The 16,028-nt window shown below is 36.2% G+C and overlaps 1 protein-coding gene across 1 annotated transcript in view; it reads right to left on the bottom strand.

Annotated features, from left to right (window-relative positions):
- THADA (THADA armadillo repeat containing) overlaps positions 1–16,028 on the bottom strand; it is a 313,149-nt gene that overhangs the window by 248,149 nt on the left and 48,972 nt on the right. Inside the window, 1 exon segment of the mRNA XM_079109756.1 lies at positions 12,093–12,202. Coding sequence (XP_078965882.1) covers positions 12,093–12,202 — 110 coding nt within the window.

Below are 16,028 nucleotides of genomic sequence, written 5' to 3'. Positions count from 1 at the left end.
AGCCAACCAAAATTTGTAATACAGAAATAAATTTCATATTAAGACACTCTTAAAAGCCAGTAATTTGCAACATAAATTCACTCCATATGAAAATGATTTTATGGAGCTGACAAACACTTTAAAATAACTATATTGAGTACACTCCTATGACAAATGAAGGAATAACTCCTACTTAAGAAAAACGAAAATGTAAACCAACTAAATGTTCGATTTCCATCACAAATGTTTACTCCACTATTCACAAACCCTCCCCTGGTTCTCCATTTTATTCAAAGGGACAACCAAAGTTCTTACACAATGTCTAGTTCCCATTACCTCTCCAATCTCATCTTCCACAACCCCTTCCCTGGTGCACACCACTTCAGTCATATATGTTTCACCTGATATTCCTTAAATACCCTAAGCCCATGCCTCTCGGAACTTTTGCATCTGACAATCTCTCTGCCCTGAATGTTCTTCCTCCAGAGATTGACAATGTGGCCTTAAAACTCTAGATTATAGTTTTCACTAGACCTTCCAGTATGTTCAACTATTTTACATTCATTTTTATAAATTGGATAAAAAATTTTAAATCTAAATTGGTGGAGGGGAGGTTAAATATTTGCCCAAAGGCATATAGTGAATAAGTGACGGAAAGAGAATTTAAATGCAGATTGACACCAGAGCTCTTGCTTATTTAGCAAGAAGCCATTACTTCAAGGCACCTGCTCTAAATGCTCAGTTACGCTTTTGGCTTGATCTGTCTCCTGACAAAGATACCATCAACTCTCTATTATTTGCCTTAATTGATTTCATTCTTTCATTAAAAAAAAAAAAATCTATGAAGCACCTAGTAGCTGTGTTGCACTATGCTATGCCCTAGAAATACAGCAGTAGAATAAAAATTCCAAGCAACATATAAATCAGAGAGCATTTTCATGTGGCTTTGGGATGTATTACAGAATAGATTACTTTTAAGAAATTATCTTCCTAATCTTGTTTTATTTAGATTGTCCTTAAGATTTCAATCCTTGAACATCTACCATCAGGGTGGGGTTAAAAAATGGTTCTAAATGAACTCAGTGATATGGAAGGAAAGCTACCCAGAGAATTAGAGTATCTTACAGAAAATCTTCTTGGTGGATTACCCACTTGTGACTGGCATGAAATGAACTGTGTCTCATTCATTTTGGAGGTACTCCAACCCCCTGGGGAACTGGGAAATGCATTTCTGTTAATAAACTGCTCTCTTTTATTGACTGAGTGATTCATGGTAGCCTAAAGGAATTATCTCACCTGCAAACACAACGCAACTAATTTCCCATCTAAATGTGAAGTACATTTAAAGCTAATATATGAAGCAAAATTCCCAGAAATGTACCAAGTCCCAATTGCTAGGAAATTAATCATGCGTAACCTTATCTGAGTAAAGGCAAAGGTTCTGCTTATACCTTTGCTTACCAAATAATTTGCTTACCATGCTGTCATCACTAAGGGCCTTTAATATAAAAAGGAAGTAAATCTTTTCTCTTCCCCACAAATATAAGGCTTTACTCTGTCAGGTTTAAGAACAACTCCGAGTGAAAGTTCATTCAAACAAGCTACTGTGTCAAGAAAAATAAATATCAACAAAAACAGCAATTTATTTGCTGATTATTAATAAATGTTTGCCTTACGAAGATTCCTTATTTTTTTCTCCTTATTTTTCATTTACCAACCATTTAAAGAATTCTGAATTATTCCAAGAAAAGTTTTGGGGACAGAACCAGAATTTGTCCCTATCCTTGATATGTAAATGATAAGTGTTTACTCAAACAACATCATCAGTCATCAACTGAATTAAAACAATAATTTCAACAATAACAAACCCTAAGACTGGCTATTCAGAAGAGCACTCAGATTCCTAAAATGCTTCACAACACATTCAGAGTAAATGATACACAGACAATCAAGGGGAGGATATATGGTAAAGATCTAAGAGTTATTGTCTTCCCCATAGATAAAATCATAAGAAACTGAAAAACATGTATCTATTTATACATTTTAAAAAAGAGTCTTTCAGGGAAAGTAAATGGGAAAATAATCTGATATCAGAATCACCTCTAAACCCATATCATATTAATGTTGTCATATAGAATTTTAGTTTTCTCAATCATTCTGCCAATCCAAGATAAAAGCTAAGCCAAGCTTTTATCAACCGGTAACATTAAGAAAATGCAGATTGTTCACTTTGAACTGTGGAGAGGGGCCCTCCTATACCCTAACACTTGGAGCAGTACACCCTTTAGATTTAGAAGAGAAAAATGATCTTTGATGTAAAAAGAAGTCTTTGCTTTCATGTGCTACTTACTTTAAATATTCTATGCACTAGTCTAAAGCCAACTACTAGCTCTGGGGACATATAGCTCAGTGGTAGAGCACTTGCGTGGTATGCACAGGCCCTGGGTTCACTCCCCAGCACCACACACACACACACACACACACACACACAAATCTACCAGTGATACCAAAGCAAATGATCTCAGGTTCAAGAACAGGTAAGGAAAGAGTCAGGAGGAAGACATGAACCGCTTAGAAAAGAATAGTGCTAATTTTATCTCCATTTATTTTATACATTCATAAAGTTTCTCATTCTCCAATTCAATCCCTTCCCATTCATTTCAGGCAACTCTGTAACACACATACATATTTTCTTGTTCATAATCTCAAAGGTACTTATGAGAATTCACATTATTAATATTTGTACAATTCCCAAGATACCTTTTTTTAATTTTCCACCCACGTGGAATATTTAAAAAAGAAAGAATATCCAGGGAGCATAAAATCCAAACTCCTTACAGTGGCTCGTGAAGCCCTACCCATTTGGATGACCTCATTCTACTTCATTTGATCCCATTCTGTTCTTTAATACACAAAGGACTTTTGCCTAGCTGCTCCCATTATTTGGAAAGTTCTTCCCCAGAAAGTTGCTACTTCTTGTTACTCAGAAGAGTACTTCAGTCCAAGAAGAAAGGCTTTTTCTTGCCACCAGCCTTTATCACATCAAAATACATATTACTATCTGATAGTGTGTGACTTCTATGTGACCTTTAAAATAAAAACACACTCTTCTGTTCATTTCTATATTCCCAGCACCTAGAATGGAGCCTGGCAGCCAACAGAGAACTCAAGAAATATTTGTTAAATAATAAATGAATGGCCTATAACTGACTGGCTGCGCTGAGTATGCCATTCTAATGAGCCAGGCTGACAAGTGAAGAGGCCACATTAGAAAAGAAAGCATAAACACATGTTTGTCAGTGACGAGTCAGCTCCTTAGCTTCCTAAATATAAACACATGCAGCAAATCTCTACATCCCAAAAGCACAGCATTCTCATCAAGATAAAATTTTCTACTGATATCTCCAAGTAGCCTATCAAAATGAACTCTATTAGCCTAAATGTTACTCCAAATGATATTCTTTCTCTATTTTTCCATAATTCAAGAACAAAACCATGAATGTTCATGAATGTTCAAAACCAAGTATAGTTCAGGTTCATGAAAAGTGTTATTTAACTGATGTGTGTACACTTGTTAACATGGGGTAAAAAATATGCTGCAAATTATCAATGGTTCAAGTTTTAGCAATTGATAAAACATTTAATCAAAGGTTATAACTTTTTCCTGTCTTAAGGTTCTTTAGGAGACCTCTTTCCAGGTCCACAATTTCAACTATTTCTTGTTTGGCTTTCAAATACATACTCCAGCCAGAGTGACCAACTCTCTCTGTTTGCCTGGGACTGAGGGCTTTCCCAGACGCTCTGCTTCTAGTACGAAAAAATTGGGGGAGTCTCAGGTCCCCTCTCTCCAGCTCTGACTCCTCTTCCAACCTCCTAAGCAGTCTTTCCAATTGTCTGCACTCCTCCTAGGTAGTGCCCCAACATCAAATGATGTGTCGAAAGCACTATTCTGCCTCCCCTCAAGCACTTTTTCTTGCCTTGCTTTATGGTTAACAGCATGAATTACTTTTCCCATCACCTGGGATAGTTCAACAAGTGGATCTTTAAGTCTATAATTTCTGCCTAATAAATTCTCTAATTCACTTATCTAATCCCCAAGATTAAAATGCTAGGCTAGAAGTTCCTCTAAGAACAAGGTCTACATTTTTTGTTTTTTTTGGTGTTTTTTTTTTTTGAGATGGGGGCGATTTACCAGGAATTGAACTCAGGGGCACTTAACTATTAAGCTACATTCCCAGCCCTATTTTGGATTTTATTTAAAGACAGGGTTCTCACTGAGATGCTCAGCGCCCTGCTTTTGCTGAGTCTAGCAGTGAACTCGTGATCCTCCTGCCTCAGCCTCCTGAGCCTCTGGGATTACAGGCGTGCACCACCACACCCAGCTAGAACAAGGTCTATGTTTTACCAGTAGTCTTACCCTGTAAAGTGCCTCGCTGGCACAATCTCTTATATAAAGCAGGTGATTCATGAACTTCTGTTAAATTGCTAATCTCTAAGAAAATTCCAGAAAAATATTATGGATCTGAGTGCTGGTTCTGTCACCTATTTGTGGCTATGAACGAATCACTTCATTTCTCAGTGTTTAAAAATGAAAATAAAATCACTGTAGAAATGCTTTAAAATTCCAATGAGACGTGAGTCCCTGGACTACTGTTACAAACAGAAGGCAATGGCCCTAAAATATACAAGTTCCCAAAGCTCCTGATGGGAATGTCCCCAGCCACCTTTATCATGGCCCCACATAAGCCTTTGTCCCTAAATTTAGACCCTAGTAAATGTCTCCAGGTTCACAGTAACTGACCTTCCACATCACACTCAATGGTCCAAAGAAGCTGATCTAACATGACATTTGGCATACAATAGATGTTCAAGAAATCTTCTCTTAAATGATAAGGCCTAACTAGCACTGGTGCAGCTGCTGCGCATTAGCTGTGCTTCCTGGTAGGCACAAAATTGAAAAACCGGAATTTAAGGTTTCTTGATGGCAATAAGTCACTACCTTTAAGAATGAAGTACTCTAGCCAGGCGCAGTGGTGCAGGCCTATAATCCCAGCCACTTTGAAGGCTGAGGTAGGAAAATCACAAGTTCAAAGCCAGCCTTAGCAATTCTGCAAGGCCCTAAGCACTTGAGTGCGACCTTGTCTCGAAATTTAAAAAATAAAAAATAAAAAAGGTCTGGGGATACAGCTCAGTAGTTAAGTGCCTCTGGGTTCAATCCCTGCTACAAAAAAATAAAACAGAATGCTGTACCACTCATCTAGAGTTGAGGCCAATCAATGAACCTTCTGTGTACTCCCCAGCAAGGAAAGATTACTTTATAAGGAAGTGACTGCAAAGCTCTAGAGTTGCTAGTGTTTATGATAATGAAGGAACTGAGAGGTATAAAGGGGGCCAGGCAAGGAGCCCAGGAACAATGCAAAAAACCCTCCTTGTTTGTTTTGGTTCTTCATCACACACCCAGGAGTCAGTAAGGAAAAGGAAAGGTTCCTTAGTAAAGAAGCAGCCCTTGGTCCCTTTCCAGCTGCATGCAGTCATCAACCACAGATCCGGGGAATTCCAAAATCCTGCTTTTGTTAGTGACCGCCTGCCTCTTTGCTAAAAGGAGACATCCTCTCTGTCTGAAAACTCTTCTGTTTTACTTGACTATCCTTTCAGATTAATAATACAACATGCTTTGTATTTTGCCACTGAGAAAATGGTTTCTTCCCAGTACTCTAAGTTTATCATTAATGACTCACTAATACCATGTGTTTTGCACATTAATACTATTGTACAAAATACTTCTATGAGATCAGTTTACCAGTTCTAAAGGAAACTTACTAAAATGTATCCAGCTTACCACAATCTTACACACCCCAAATCCCCAGACTTTCCCACTCAGAAACTAGAAAGCAGCACTGCGCAATGAGCAGAACGCCCAAAGAAAGCTTAGGCAGCTAACTCGCTTCTTTTGTGGAAAGCTGACACAGAATCCCAGGGAAGGTAAATGGTTTTGTTTGTTAACAAGCTGACACATGAACTCACTCAAATTCACAGCTTCTAATTCTTTCGTGCAGGTGGGGGACAATCAGAACCACTAATTTTCTTCATCAAAATCAAGAAGGAGTCAGAAATAGAGAGGGGAAAAAATGCTGACAGGAATGAGATGGGGAGTTTTGCTGTTTTCCTATGCCAATTGCTATAATCTGAGTCCCTACAGAAACACACGGGGTAGGAGCCAGTGCTCAGGCCTTTGAGTTGGTTGTCTTGAGCAGATCACTGAAGCAAATTATTCTTCTATAAACAGATTAGTCCAACTTCTATCCAGAGAGCTATCTCACTCGTAGTGGATAAGTATTCTAAGATAAGCATAAAACCCGCAGACCAAAATCAAATTACATGTGCTGTATACTCCTCAAATTGGTCATTAGATTATTCTATGCCAATAAATCAGATTCCCTGACTACAAAGTAGCTTTCTGATGGCTTCATCCACCCACCTGGGTAGTAACACAGCTATTTTTTGATACTTCCAATTAGTTATATCACTTGTTAACTGTCAATTGAGAAATGTTTTTGTTATTTCCTTAAACTATTTTGGTTTGGTTATTTTTCCTAATTTAGAAATTTTTCCAATCTCCAATTATTTCATAAGCTAAATTCTCTGCTCCATTCATTCTTTGGTCAAGTACTGTGTTTATTATTTCAAGGTTCATGTTTATTATTTCAATTAAACTAAACACTGACAGATGTGTGCAGGAAGGCTGAATGTGTACAGCATGTTTTAAAAAGGGAACAGAACCCTGAAGTATGGGAGAAACTTTAAGCCTGAAAACTGATTTGTCCAAATGAGACCCAGTGAGAAAGCTACATCTTCAGCAGGGCCATCTTAGCCTCCTCACCACAGCCACACTGCCAAGGTCTACTGCAGGCTAAAAACCTCAGGGGCAACTCCGAACCCTCAGTTACAGACACAGGCAATAGTACCAACAACCAAATCTAAACTGGATTAGCAACCAGAGGGCCATTAACAGTGGGCGGAAGATGAACATACAGATAATTGTTCTCTTAATACTTAATATAATTTCCCTGAGATCAAGGAGAAAAAGTTAAAAGCTCTAAGACTTTACTAAAAATGCTAGGATAGAGGTTATTCACTGAGAATAGGTCCCTCTGCTTTGGTCTAAATGACACAATATTTTTGAGGGCATTGAAAACCAGTGTACGAGTTTCCAGAAAGAAAATAATATTTGACTCCACTATAGGAACAAATTTAAAAATAAAAATTAAAGAGTCATTAACAAATCATAAACCAAATACACAATGATTTAGATGGTAAACATTAAGACATTCTGCTTTTCCCCAGATCATTTTAACCCACTACAAAATTGAGAAATCAGCAGGATTTTTTTCTATGAGGAATTCATGTGGCTCCCCAAGGTGGCTCATAACTTAGTTATCCTTTATTTATTAATATTTTGAATAAAATTCACAGAGCAACCAGGGCAAAATAAGCATTATTTTAGACACTTGTAGCTCAGTAGTAGAGGGCTTGCCTAGCACTTGTGAGCCACTGGGTTTGATCCTCAATACCACATAAAAATAGATAAAGGTATTATGTCCATCTACAACTAAAAATATTTTTTAAATGTCAATAAATTTTAGACAAGATTGTATATTCTTTCATTCAGAGTTGAATGACTTTCCCTCCAAAATTTCATATACTAACATTCAACATTTATTTCTTAGTCAGCTGCATTTTCCTTAAAGACATAGTCTTTCATCCTCCAGAAAGGTAAAAGAAATTGTTTTTTTTACTATTATATTTCAATTTGTCATAAAAGGTTTTCTGTTGAATTTGAATTATAATAGCTATGATTAACGAAGTTTAAATACATATTTAAATTATTTCCACCTACCATAATTGTTGATTTCCATGACTCAGCAGCAGTCTTTTATGACAAAAACTGCTCAGTGTCAGCATTCATTTTTTAAAAGCTGGTAATGCGAAAAAGGTTGCATTGCAACCATGTTGGAAACCCTACCAATACTGCAATAAGCAGAGTAATTCAAATACACAAAGAATAAGATGTTGCCAAGTACTCATAAACATCTCTTCTAGATTTAGAATTATAGTCCATTTGTTCACTTATAATTAAGTTTTTCATTTATGGCTAGATAAATGAAAACTAGATTCTGCAACTTAACACCTAGTGTAGGATTCTGTTCATTTCAATTGAAAGAATAACTTCAAATACTAAGGTCATACACAGTATTAAACAATTACGAATTTTATCAGAACTTCAGTTTAGAGTTATGATTTTAATTAGTTAACCATTAACCAATCAAATTATGCATGACAGGTAATTATGCTTTTTAAAGAAAGTATGATTTTTTTTCAAATTCTACATAGAAAGCACTACATAAGAAAATCAGATTATAAAAATTAAACATATTGTTTATGTGTACTGTGTGTACAAATGTTGCTTCAAAAAATTTCCCAGAAAAATAGTGCCTCTCACTATTTATCCTTAGATGATTGTTTAACAGTGAAATTGGTTTCCATTTGAAGACATTTTGAAAAACTTTATTAAAAACCAGGTTAAATGGTACAGCTCATGTTTAACACTTTGGTATGTATCCATTAATCTCTTTAAGAGCTTCCTTCCTTAACACAGCTGTAGTTCAAGAGCTGGCCAGCAGTTAGCCTGCATTTCTGTGGGTTTTCATAAACACCCAGATTTCTTTTTAACAAATTTAAAAAATGTTGTATGCCTAAACAAATTTTTCAAAACTTAAGAGCTTATAAAAAGATTTCAAAAGGAGTCCAAAAGAAAATTTTCTTTTAAAAATAAAAACCGAACAAAAGAGAGTCACACACACTGTAAAGATGTTCTACGTAAAACATTCTGTTCAGCAGAACTGAAATGTCTCCAAAAGGAGAAAGAAGCATTTGGTTTGGAAGCAACAGCCGAGAATTCATAACGGGTTGGTTAAAAGCCAACAGTGACAGCCATGAAGGAGCTCTTTGAAGTAGATTAGGGGCCTTCCATGTATCTGGAATGCCTTCAACTGTACTGACGCAGTATTTCAGGAGCCTCTGTCCCTGGTCCTCTCTTCTTTTCTCATTTATGCTCTCCCCTAATGACTTCAATCTTACTAACTACAATACTTATGGAAACCATCTACATCTCTGTTTTTGATACATCACCTAAACTAATTCCCTATTTCCAACTGGAAACTTCAATATTTCCATCAGGATATGCCATTGTTATCTCACACTCGATATATACAAAACAAACATTCATCTTTATCAAACCAATTACCTCTCTCCTTGAGAACAAAGTCAAATTTTCCCTAGCTTTGGTAATATCAATCCCATTTTTCTAGTCACTAGAAACTGAAACCAAAGGAGCAATCACTCCCTAGATCACTCTCTAGTGACCCCCATCACTCACATTCAAATGGTTCATGTGGCAGATTCATTTTTCAAAGATGACCATCACAGTATCTCTCATCCATACATCTTCTACAATATGATCTTGCCACTTTGCCATCAGAAGGTGAAGTGAATCCAGCGTCACCTAGAGACTTACTTATAATCAAAAGAATGTGAATGAAGCAATGCTGTGAGAATTCCCAGGCTAAGTCAGAAAAGATCAGAGCGCTTCTGCCTGTTTCTCTTGGATTGTTCCCTCTGGGGAAAGCCCGCTGCCACGTAAGAATTCAGCAACCTCAAGACTGCCATGCTGAGTGAGAGGTCACACACAATCCCCAACCAGGCTCACTCTTCTAGCTGTCCCCATCAAGTACCAGAAATGTGATCACAGCTGATTTAGATCCCTTCTACCAGTTTATCTGACAGTTAAATGCTACCAACTGAACTCAGTAATATCCTGGGAAGAAGAATCGCCCAGTTGAGCACTGCCCTAATTCCTGGCACACAAACTCATTAAATGTAATAAAATGTGTCCACAGCTTTTCTTCTAATCATTCCATTCGTCAAATGTGCTATCATTACTACATGAGGCTACATGTTAACTGAAATGTCACACCTTTGTCTCTGTTCCCACAGCCATCATCATAAAGGAAGCCCCAATCACCTCGGTTCCAGATCATTTTAACTGAATCCAGGCTCTCCTCACTGTAATCCGTAATCACAGTTCATGTAACCGAACACTTCCAACCAAAAACGACTTTAATACACCAGCCCTACAACCAACAAACCTCACAGAATCTCACATTTGTAGGAAATTCCATAATTCTACAATACAAAAGAGTTTTCATAAAATCTATTTTATTTGCTCCATACAACCAAAGCTAGAGAGACCGTTCGGGAGGGCAAATATTCTTTTCCTTATTTTAGAGATGAAGAGATCAGAAGTTAAGGAGGTTAACTTTTGTACAATTTCACTACCAATTTATGGAATGGGTATACCTAGAACTAAGAGTTCAAGGCACAGGCCATAATTATTTCTCTCTTCTATGACACCACGATCTATCTCATAAAAAACAATTGATGTCTCTCCCCATCCCTATTACAGCAAATTTACTTGCAATGTTGAAGAGAATTTGGCCTCAATCTATCTGGCTAATAGCTAACCCTGCCACCACCAACAGCAGCAGCACTACAGGAAGACTGGCCTATTTAGTCACCTGAGAATAAGCCAAGCTGATTCTAGCCTCTGAACAAATACAGTGTTTCCCTCTTTCTTCTCCTATGTACTTAAACTTTACCCATGGAGAATCACAAATTCTATCTCCTGTGAAGACCTATCAGCCTATGCTTGTGGCTACCTCTCTCTGCCATTACTACAGAATTTCAGTTTCATACAAAATTTGGCAGTTTCATCTGGTACAAGTGTGTTGGTCTAATGTTCCAGGCTGGTGTGCAAGTAGCACACACCCATACCCACAGAGATGCTGGGTGCCTACATCCAATGTCTGTTCTAAACAGTCAGTGCCCATGGCACACAATTTATTAAACATTGTGAACTTCATCCCTGCTTATTCCCCAAACTAAACCATAAGTTCTTAACAGAAACCATGTCTTATAAATAAGTAGCATATTCTCCAAAATAAACACAATACCAAGCACACAGCTAATATTCCATATGTATTGGTTAACTGATTTAAAGGAATGGAAAATATTGCATTGTGAGAAAAAAATATTCATAGGTCATGTCTACACTGGAAACAAAAAGTTTAAAAGATAACAAAATATTTTCAAGATCAGCAGTTTAATGTCAGGGACATTTTTAATGTATCATTCAAAGATATTCTGTACAGCCCATAACTGCCAAGATGTTTTGTAAATGTTTTTACCACAAGTGTGAAAAAAAAGTTTCAAAAATATTCAAGGAGTAGATGTCTTAACAGCCCAAAATAAAATGTTTGCTGAAGCTACAAGGCTGGCAGAACTCTGCTTCATTTCAAAAAGTTTCCAGGCAAAAGAAATGTTTTCCTGGAAAATACTACCTTTTATTTAGAGAACACTTGCCATGAACACTTAGTCATTAAGTAATTTAAGGTTTCCTCACAAGCTCTTTGGAGGAAATCTATTATATGAATGAATGAAACTACCAGCACCTATAATGTCAAAAGAATACACATTTGGCTAAATATATGAAATATATCTCAGTATTTTTCTAAGTAAGGGAAAAAAATCTTTTATCCTTTTGCTCTACCTACTGTTATTTTTTAAATTTTCCATAAAACAAAATTAGGAAGAAAAAGACAAAATCCTTAAGTGTTTTTCTCTGTCTGTAATACACACATCTCCAAAAAACTCCAGGGCTTAGTTTATTCCAAATGCCAAGTAATTTTCAAACAGACAAAACATTCATTTTGTTCAATGAAAAGAAATAGTAATTTCAAAGCTATTTTTAGCAAAATCTTTTTGAGTTGACTTCAAATCACCTTTCAATGAGAGAGCAACTAGGTTTGGACATTTCACTCAATCATCTGCAGTAAATCACACAATGAAACCTAAGAAAACCATTCCATCCAAGAGTTTTGGAGCCAACCAAGTCTTTATTCTTTTCAACATCAAAAGACAAAACTAAATTATACTCCAAGCACGTGGTTTGTACGTTTAGTCTTTTAAAAACCTACACAAAAGGATATTTGTTTTACCTGTTTAGTATTTCAGTTAGTTTCACAAAACCAGTGTAAGCCAGTTCAAATGCGCCTCTGTGCCTGGACTGTAAAAGGTGTTGTTTAAAGTAATCTCCTATTTCTTTTACCTTTAAAAAAATAAAAAATAAACATTCAATTTATGCTTACATTTAGATGTATATAAGCAATGTAATATAGAACCTACCTCTAGATGTCCATCCATTTAACACTTAATGTGACAGGAGCTGTTTTAAGCATTTATTATTATTATATCAATTAATCTTCAGAATAATTCCATGAAATGAGTACAATTATTATCTCTACTCCACAATGGGGAAACTCAAGTTCAGAGAGGGTAAGTAACTCACCCAAGGTCAGGTGGAAAGTAAGTAGTGGAGACAGGACACACAACCAGGCAGTCTAGCTCCAGGGTCAGTCATCTTTAAGTGCCACAATAGGACTGCCTCCCTATGCCAGATTCACAAACTTCACTGTATCATTTGACACCAATATAAAATCACACAAAACAACAACACACACATAGGTCTGGATGAAATAATCGTGCTTTCTCATAAAATAGAATTTTTTCATCTTCCCAAACTGAAACTATACACTCATTAAACAATAACTCCCAATAATTGCCTTTTAGTGATATGCTGTTAATGGCAGTGCAAGATTTAGTACAAAGGATATCCTGAAAAATCAACAGTTATCATCTTGTCTCAGAATCATAGGATATGCCAGAATGCCAGCCAATTCTTTCCAAAACACTCTTTCTCCATGCAAGATCAGAGAAACTTTAAAAATGATGATTTAAAGAAAACAACTCACAATTAGTTGTGATTGTGGCTTTGATTCTCATGATGTTAAATTGGTTAGTCTGGGCTTTATAGTGTTACTTGGAGGCTATAGGCTTCAGAATATTCTGGTTTTGTATAAAACTCAGAACTAAAGCTGTAATCAACTATCTCTTGATCCACATCTCCAGAGATTCCAATATAGTGAAAAGGCAAGTCATCCCAGGATATTTTAGATGTGCTTACCCTGAAACAGCCTTAATCTCAGCAGAGTGACTGAATTAGTGTTCTGCATGTATTATATACATGATAGGAAGTACAAGGAGTAAGCAAGTGACCCCAGCAAGCATCTCATTCTCCTCATCTATACTCCAGGGATTGTAACAGTACTTACCTCGTAAGTCATTCTGTTAAAATGAATAAACCAGCAAGTTCAGAACTAGCCCATAACCTATAATCCAATTTGGTTCGACATGAGCTGAGTGGGGTTCTAAACAGAGGGAAAATATCTACACTCATAGTATATCTGATTATGAAGACCTGACAAGTGATGCCTATAGAGAAAGAAGAATCAGAAATGAGGCCAACAAAAACCCAGAAAAGCAGTAGAAAATGAATTTTTAAAGATTCTGACACTTTCATATTCCAAAGATTAACATGTCATGTTCTTCAGTTAAAGTTTTCCTATAAATATCTAATGATTCACCTCAGATCTTGATGTTACTCCTTTACTATTTTTTAAAGGTCACATATTATATGTGGCTACAAGCCACAAAACAGGTCTTATTTCATCTTCAAAACAGTAATTGCAGAGTGTATTTTGAACAAAATTATCAAGACTTAAATCTAAATTCAGTCCTCAAAATAGATCTGAAGGGTAATACCTAATCCTACAAAATGGGGACCAGAAGAAATACCAATTAGCTAAACTCATCACATCCATCATTTCTATTATTAGAGAAATAAAAGACTTTTATGGTGTTTCAAATCAGAGAAAATTAAAACAGGAAATCATAGAGATGGTAGCTTTCTTTCTTAGTTAAATCTATTTTCCAAAATGCCACAGACATTAATACATACTTCAGGAAAACAAAATGTTATTAGAAAAGTGCTTCTTTATGGACTTAGTAATGGTTTGCAGTCTCCTCCTTAAGCAGAGATTCCACTTTCATTGCTTCCTTTATCCTAACTTCCTCCAAAGGGACCTAAACCAAAAGGCATATAATAAAGACCTCAGCAAGGTGACCAGTGGGTGGTCTTCTCAAGGGTGAACCTCTACAGTAGGTAATCCTGGCCTCAGAAATCAGAATGACATTCTAAGGACAAAAGTGAGATGCAAATAGTCTTTTCCTATTTTCTTTTGCTCCTCATCTCCCAATAAATCCACACAGATAATAAAGAGCCTTATTATGAATTTTTTACTTTTGTAGGATATATAAAATTACTGTTAATCAGACAACAAGTACTTCTTTGGCACCTGCAAAATGCTTTAGCAGCTTAATGGCTAGGGTAGATAGAGAAGATAAAACAAATGTCTGTCCTCAGTGGGCTTCCAGTTCAGGCTGGCAAAGAAAAATCAATATGCTGAGTGGTACCCAGTTCCAAGAAATCAAAGACCCTTCTGCACTAGAATTAGAAAAGACTTCATGCCCAGACCTTGAACAGGATACATACACTTGGGTGGACCAAAATGGAAAGGTGTAATGGAAATGAGAAGAGGCTGGGAAGCTAGAATGAATAAATACACATTTACTAAGCACCTGTGAGATACTTAGCCAGGTCTTTTTATCTGAATGGATGCAACATAAACAGGCTAAGCCTAGCAGACCTGAATGAAAGACATAGAGATTTCATGCTACGTAACAGTGGAAGATGGGGATGCAAAGTAGAGATGAACTAGGATGCAGGAACAAGCAATGTGATTTATGAGCAGATGTAAAAGGGCCCTCCTGAAACCTCCCAGCAGATACTCGGACTGGGGAACAAGGTCTATTCAAACCACTTAAAAATTATTAATAATGTACCCAGCTGGATGTGGGTTTTATGTCAAGAAAACGGTCTAAAAACCAAAAAAATAAAAAGGGAAAACTATAACTGACTTAACCAAAATTAAGGAAAAAATGCCAAGTGAATTTTCTTCCTACTCATATGGTACCTTCATGGTGCAGGGCTAAATTTGACAAGAATTTCCTGGGACAGTATGAGAACTGACCTACATTACAAAGTGCTTGCTGTTGTTAGTAGGTGACCTTGAATGGAGGAATTTGATTGGAATTTGTCCTAAATTTTTTTTTCAAAAAAATCTTATTTACTTAACATGTGGAAGTGCTTTTATTACTACTTTGACTTCAAATTACTTATATGATATCTTGTTCAAAACAATGTTTTTAGGAAAGCAATAACATTCTAAATCTATAAAAAAGTAGTAATATAAGAAAAAATTTAAATTAATTTTTATTTTTTAAATTAAAAAGTTATCTGAAAACTCCAACTCAACTGCCTCTCATTAGGTGCCACTGAGTTCCTATTTAGAGTTCATCAAAGCCTCTAGAGGTGCATGCCTGTAATCCCAGCCTCCTGGGAGGCTGAATCAGGAGGATCTCAAGTTTGAGACCAGCATCAGTAACTTAGCAAGACCTCGTCTCAAAATAAAAATAAAAAAGGGTTGGGTATGTAGTTCAGTGGTAGAGCACCCCTGGGTTTAAAAAAAAAAAAGTCCATAAGTGGCTTTCTGAATGATGAGTTTACAAAATATTTTTTTTGTAAATAACATACACCTCAGGATTTTTAAAAGAGAATTAAGGTAAAAATGCAAAACAAATGGCAACGATTTCGGGTTTTAAAATTAAATTCAAGTGACTTTCTTTCAATTAAGCATATCCTGCTTCTAACTTTTCATAAACTTACTTCTGTGGGCAAACTAATATGCTTTCTGTATTTATAGCATGTAAATTCCCATTGGGGAAGACAGCTACATTCTATGTTTCCAGGCATCTACAATTCACTACCAGACAAATAAGGGAACCCAAATGCTCATCTAGAATATAACATAAAACCAACAAAAGTCAAATGCAAATATACTTTTTAAAATGTACCTTTTACCTACACAATAAATATAGTTGATAAATCAAGAGTAATACCACTCATAAACATAAAC

Source organism: Sciurus vulgaris, assembly GCF_902686455.1.
Source record: "Sciurus vulgaris genome assembly, chromosome: 14".
In the NCBI taxonomy this organism is placed as follows: domain Eukaryota; kingdom Metazoa; phylum Chordata; class Mammalia; order Rodentia; family Sciuridae; genus Sciurus; species Sciurus vulgaris.
The sequence above is the reverse complement of the archived record's forward strand: the minus strand, read 5'-3'. Positions and strand labels throughout refer to the sequence as shown.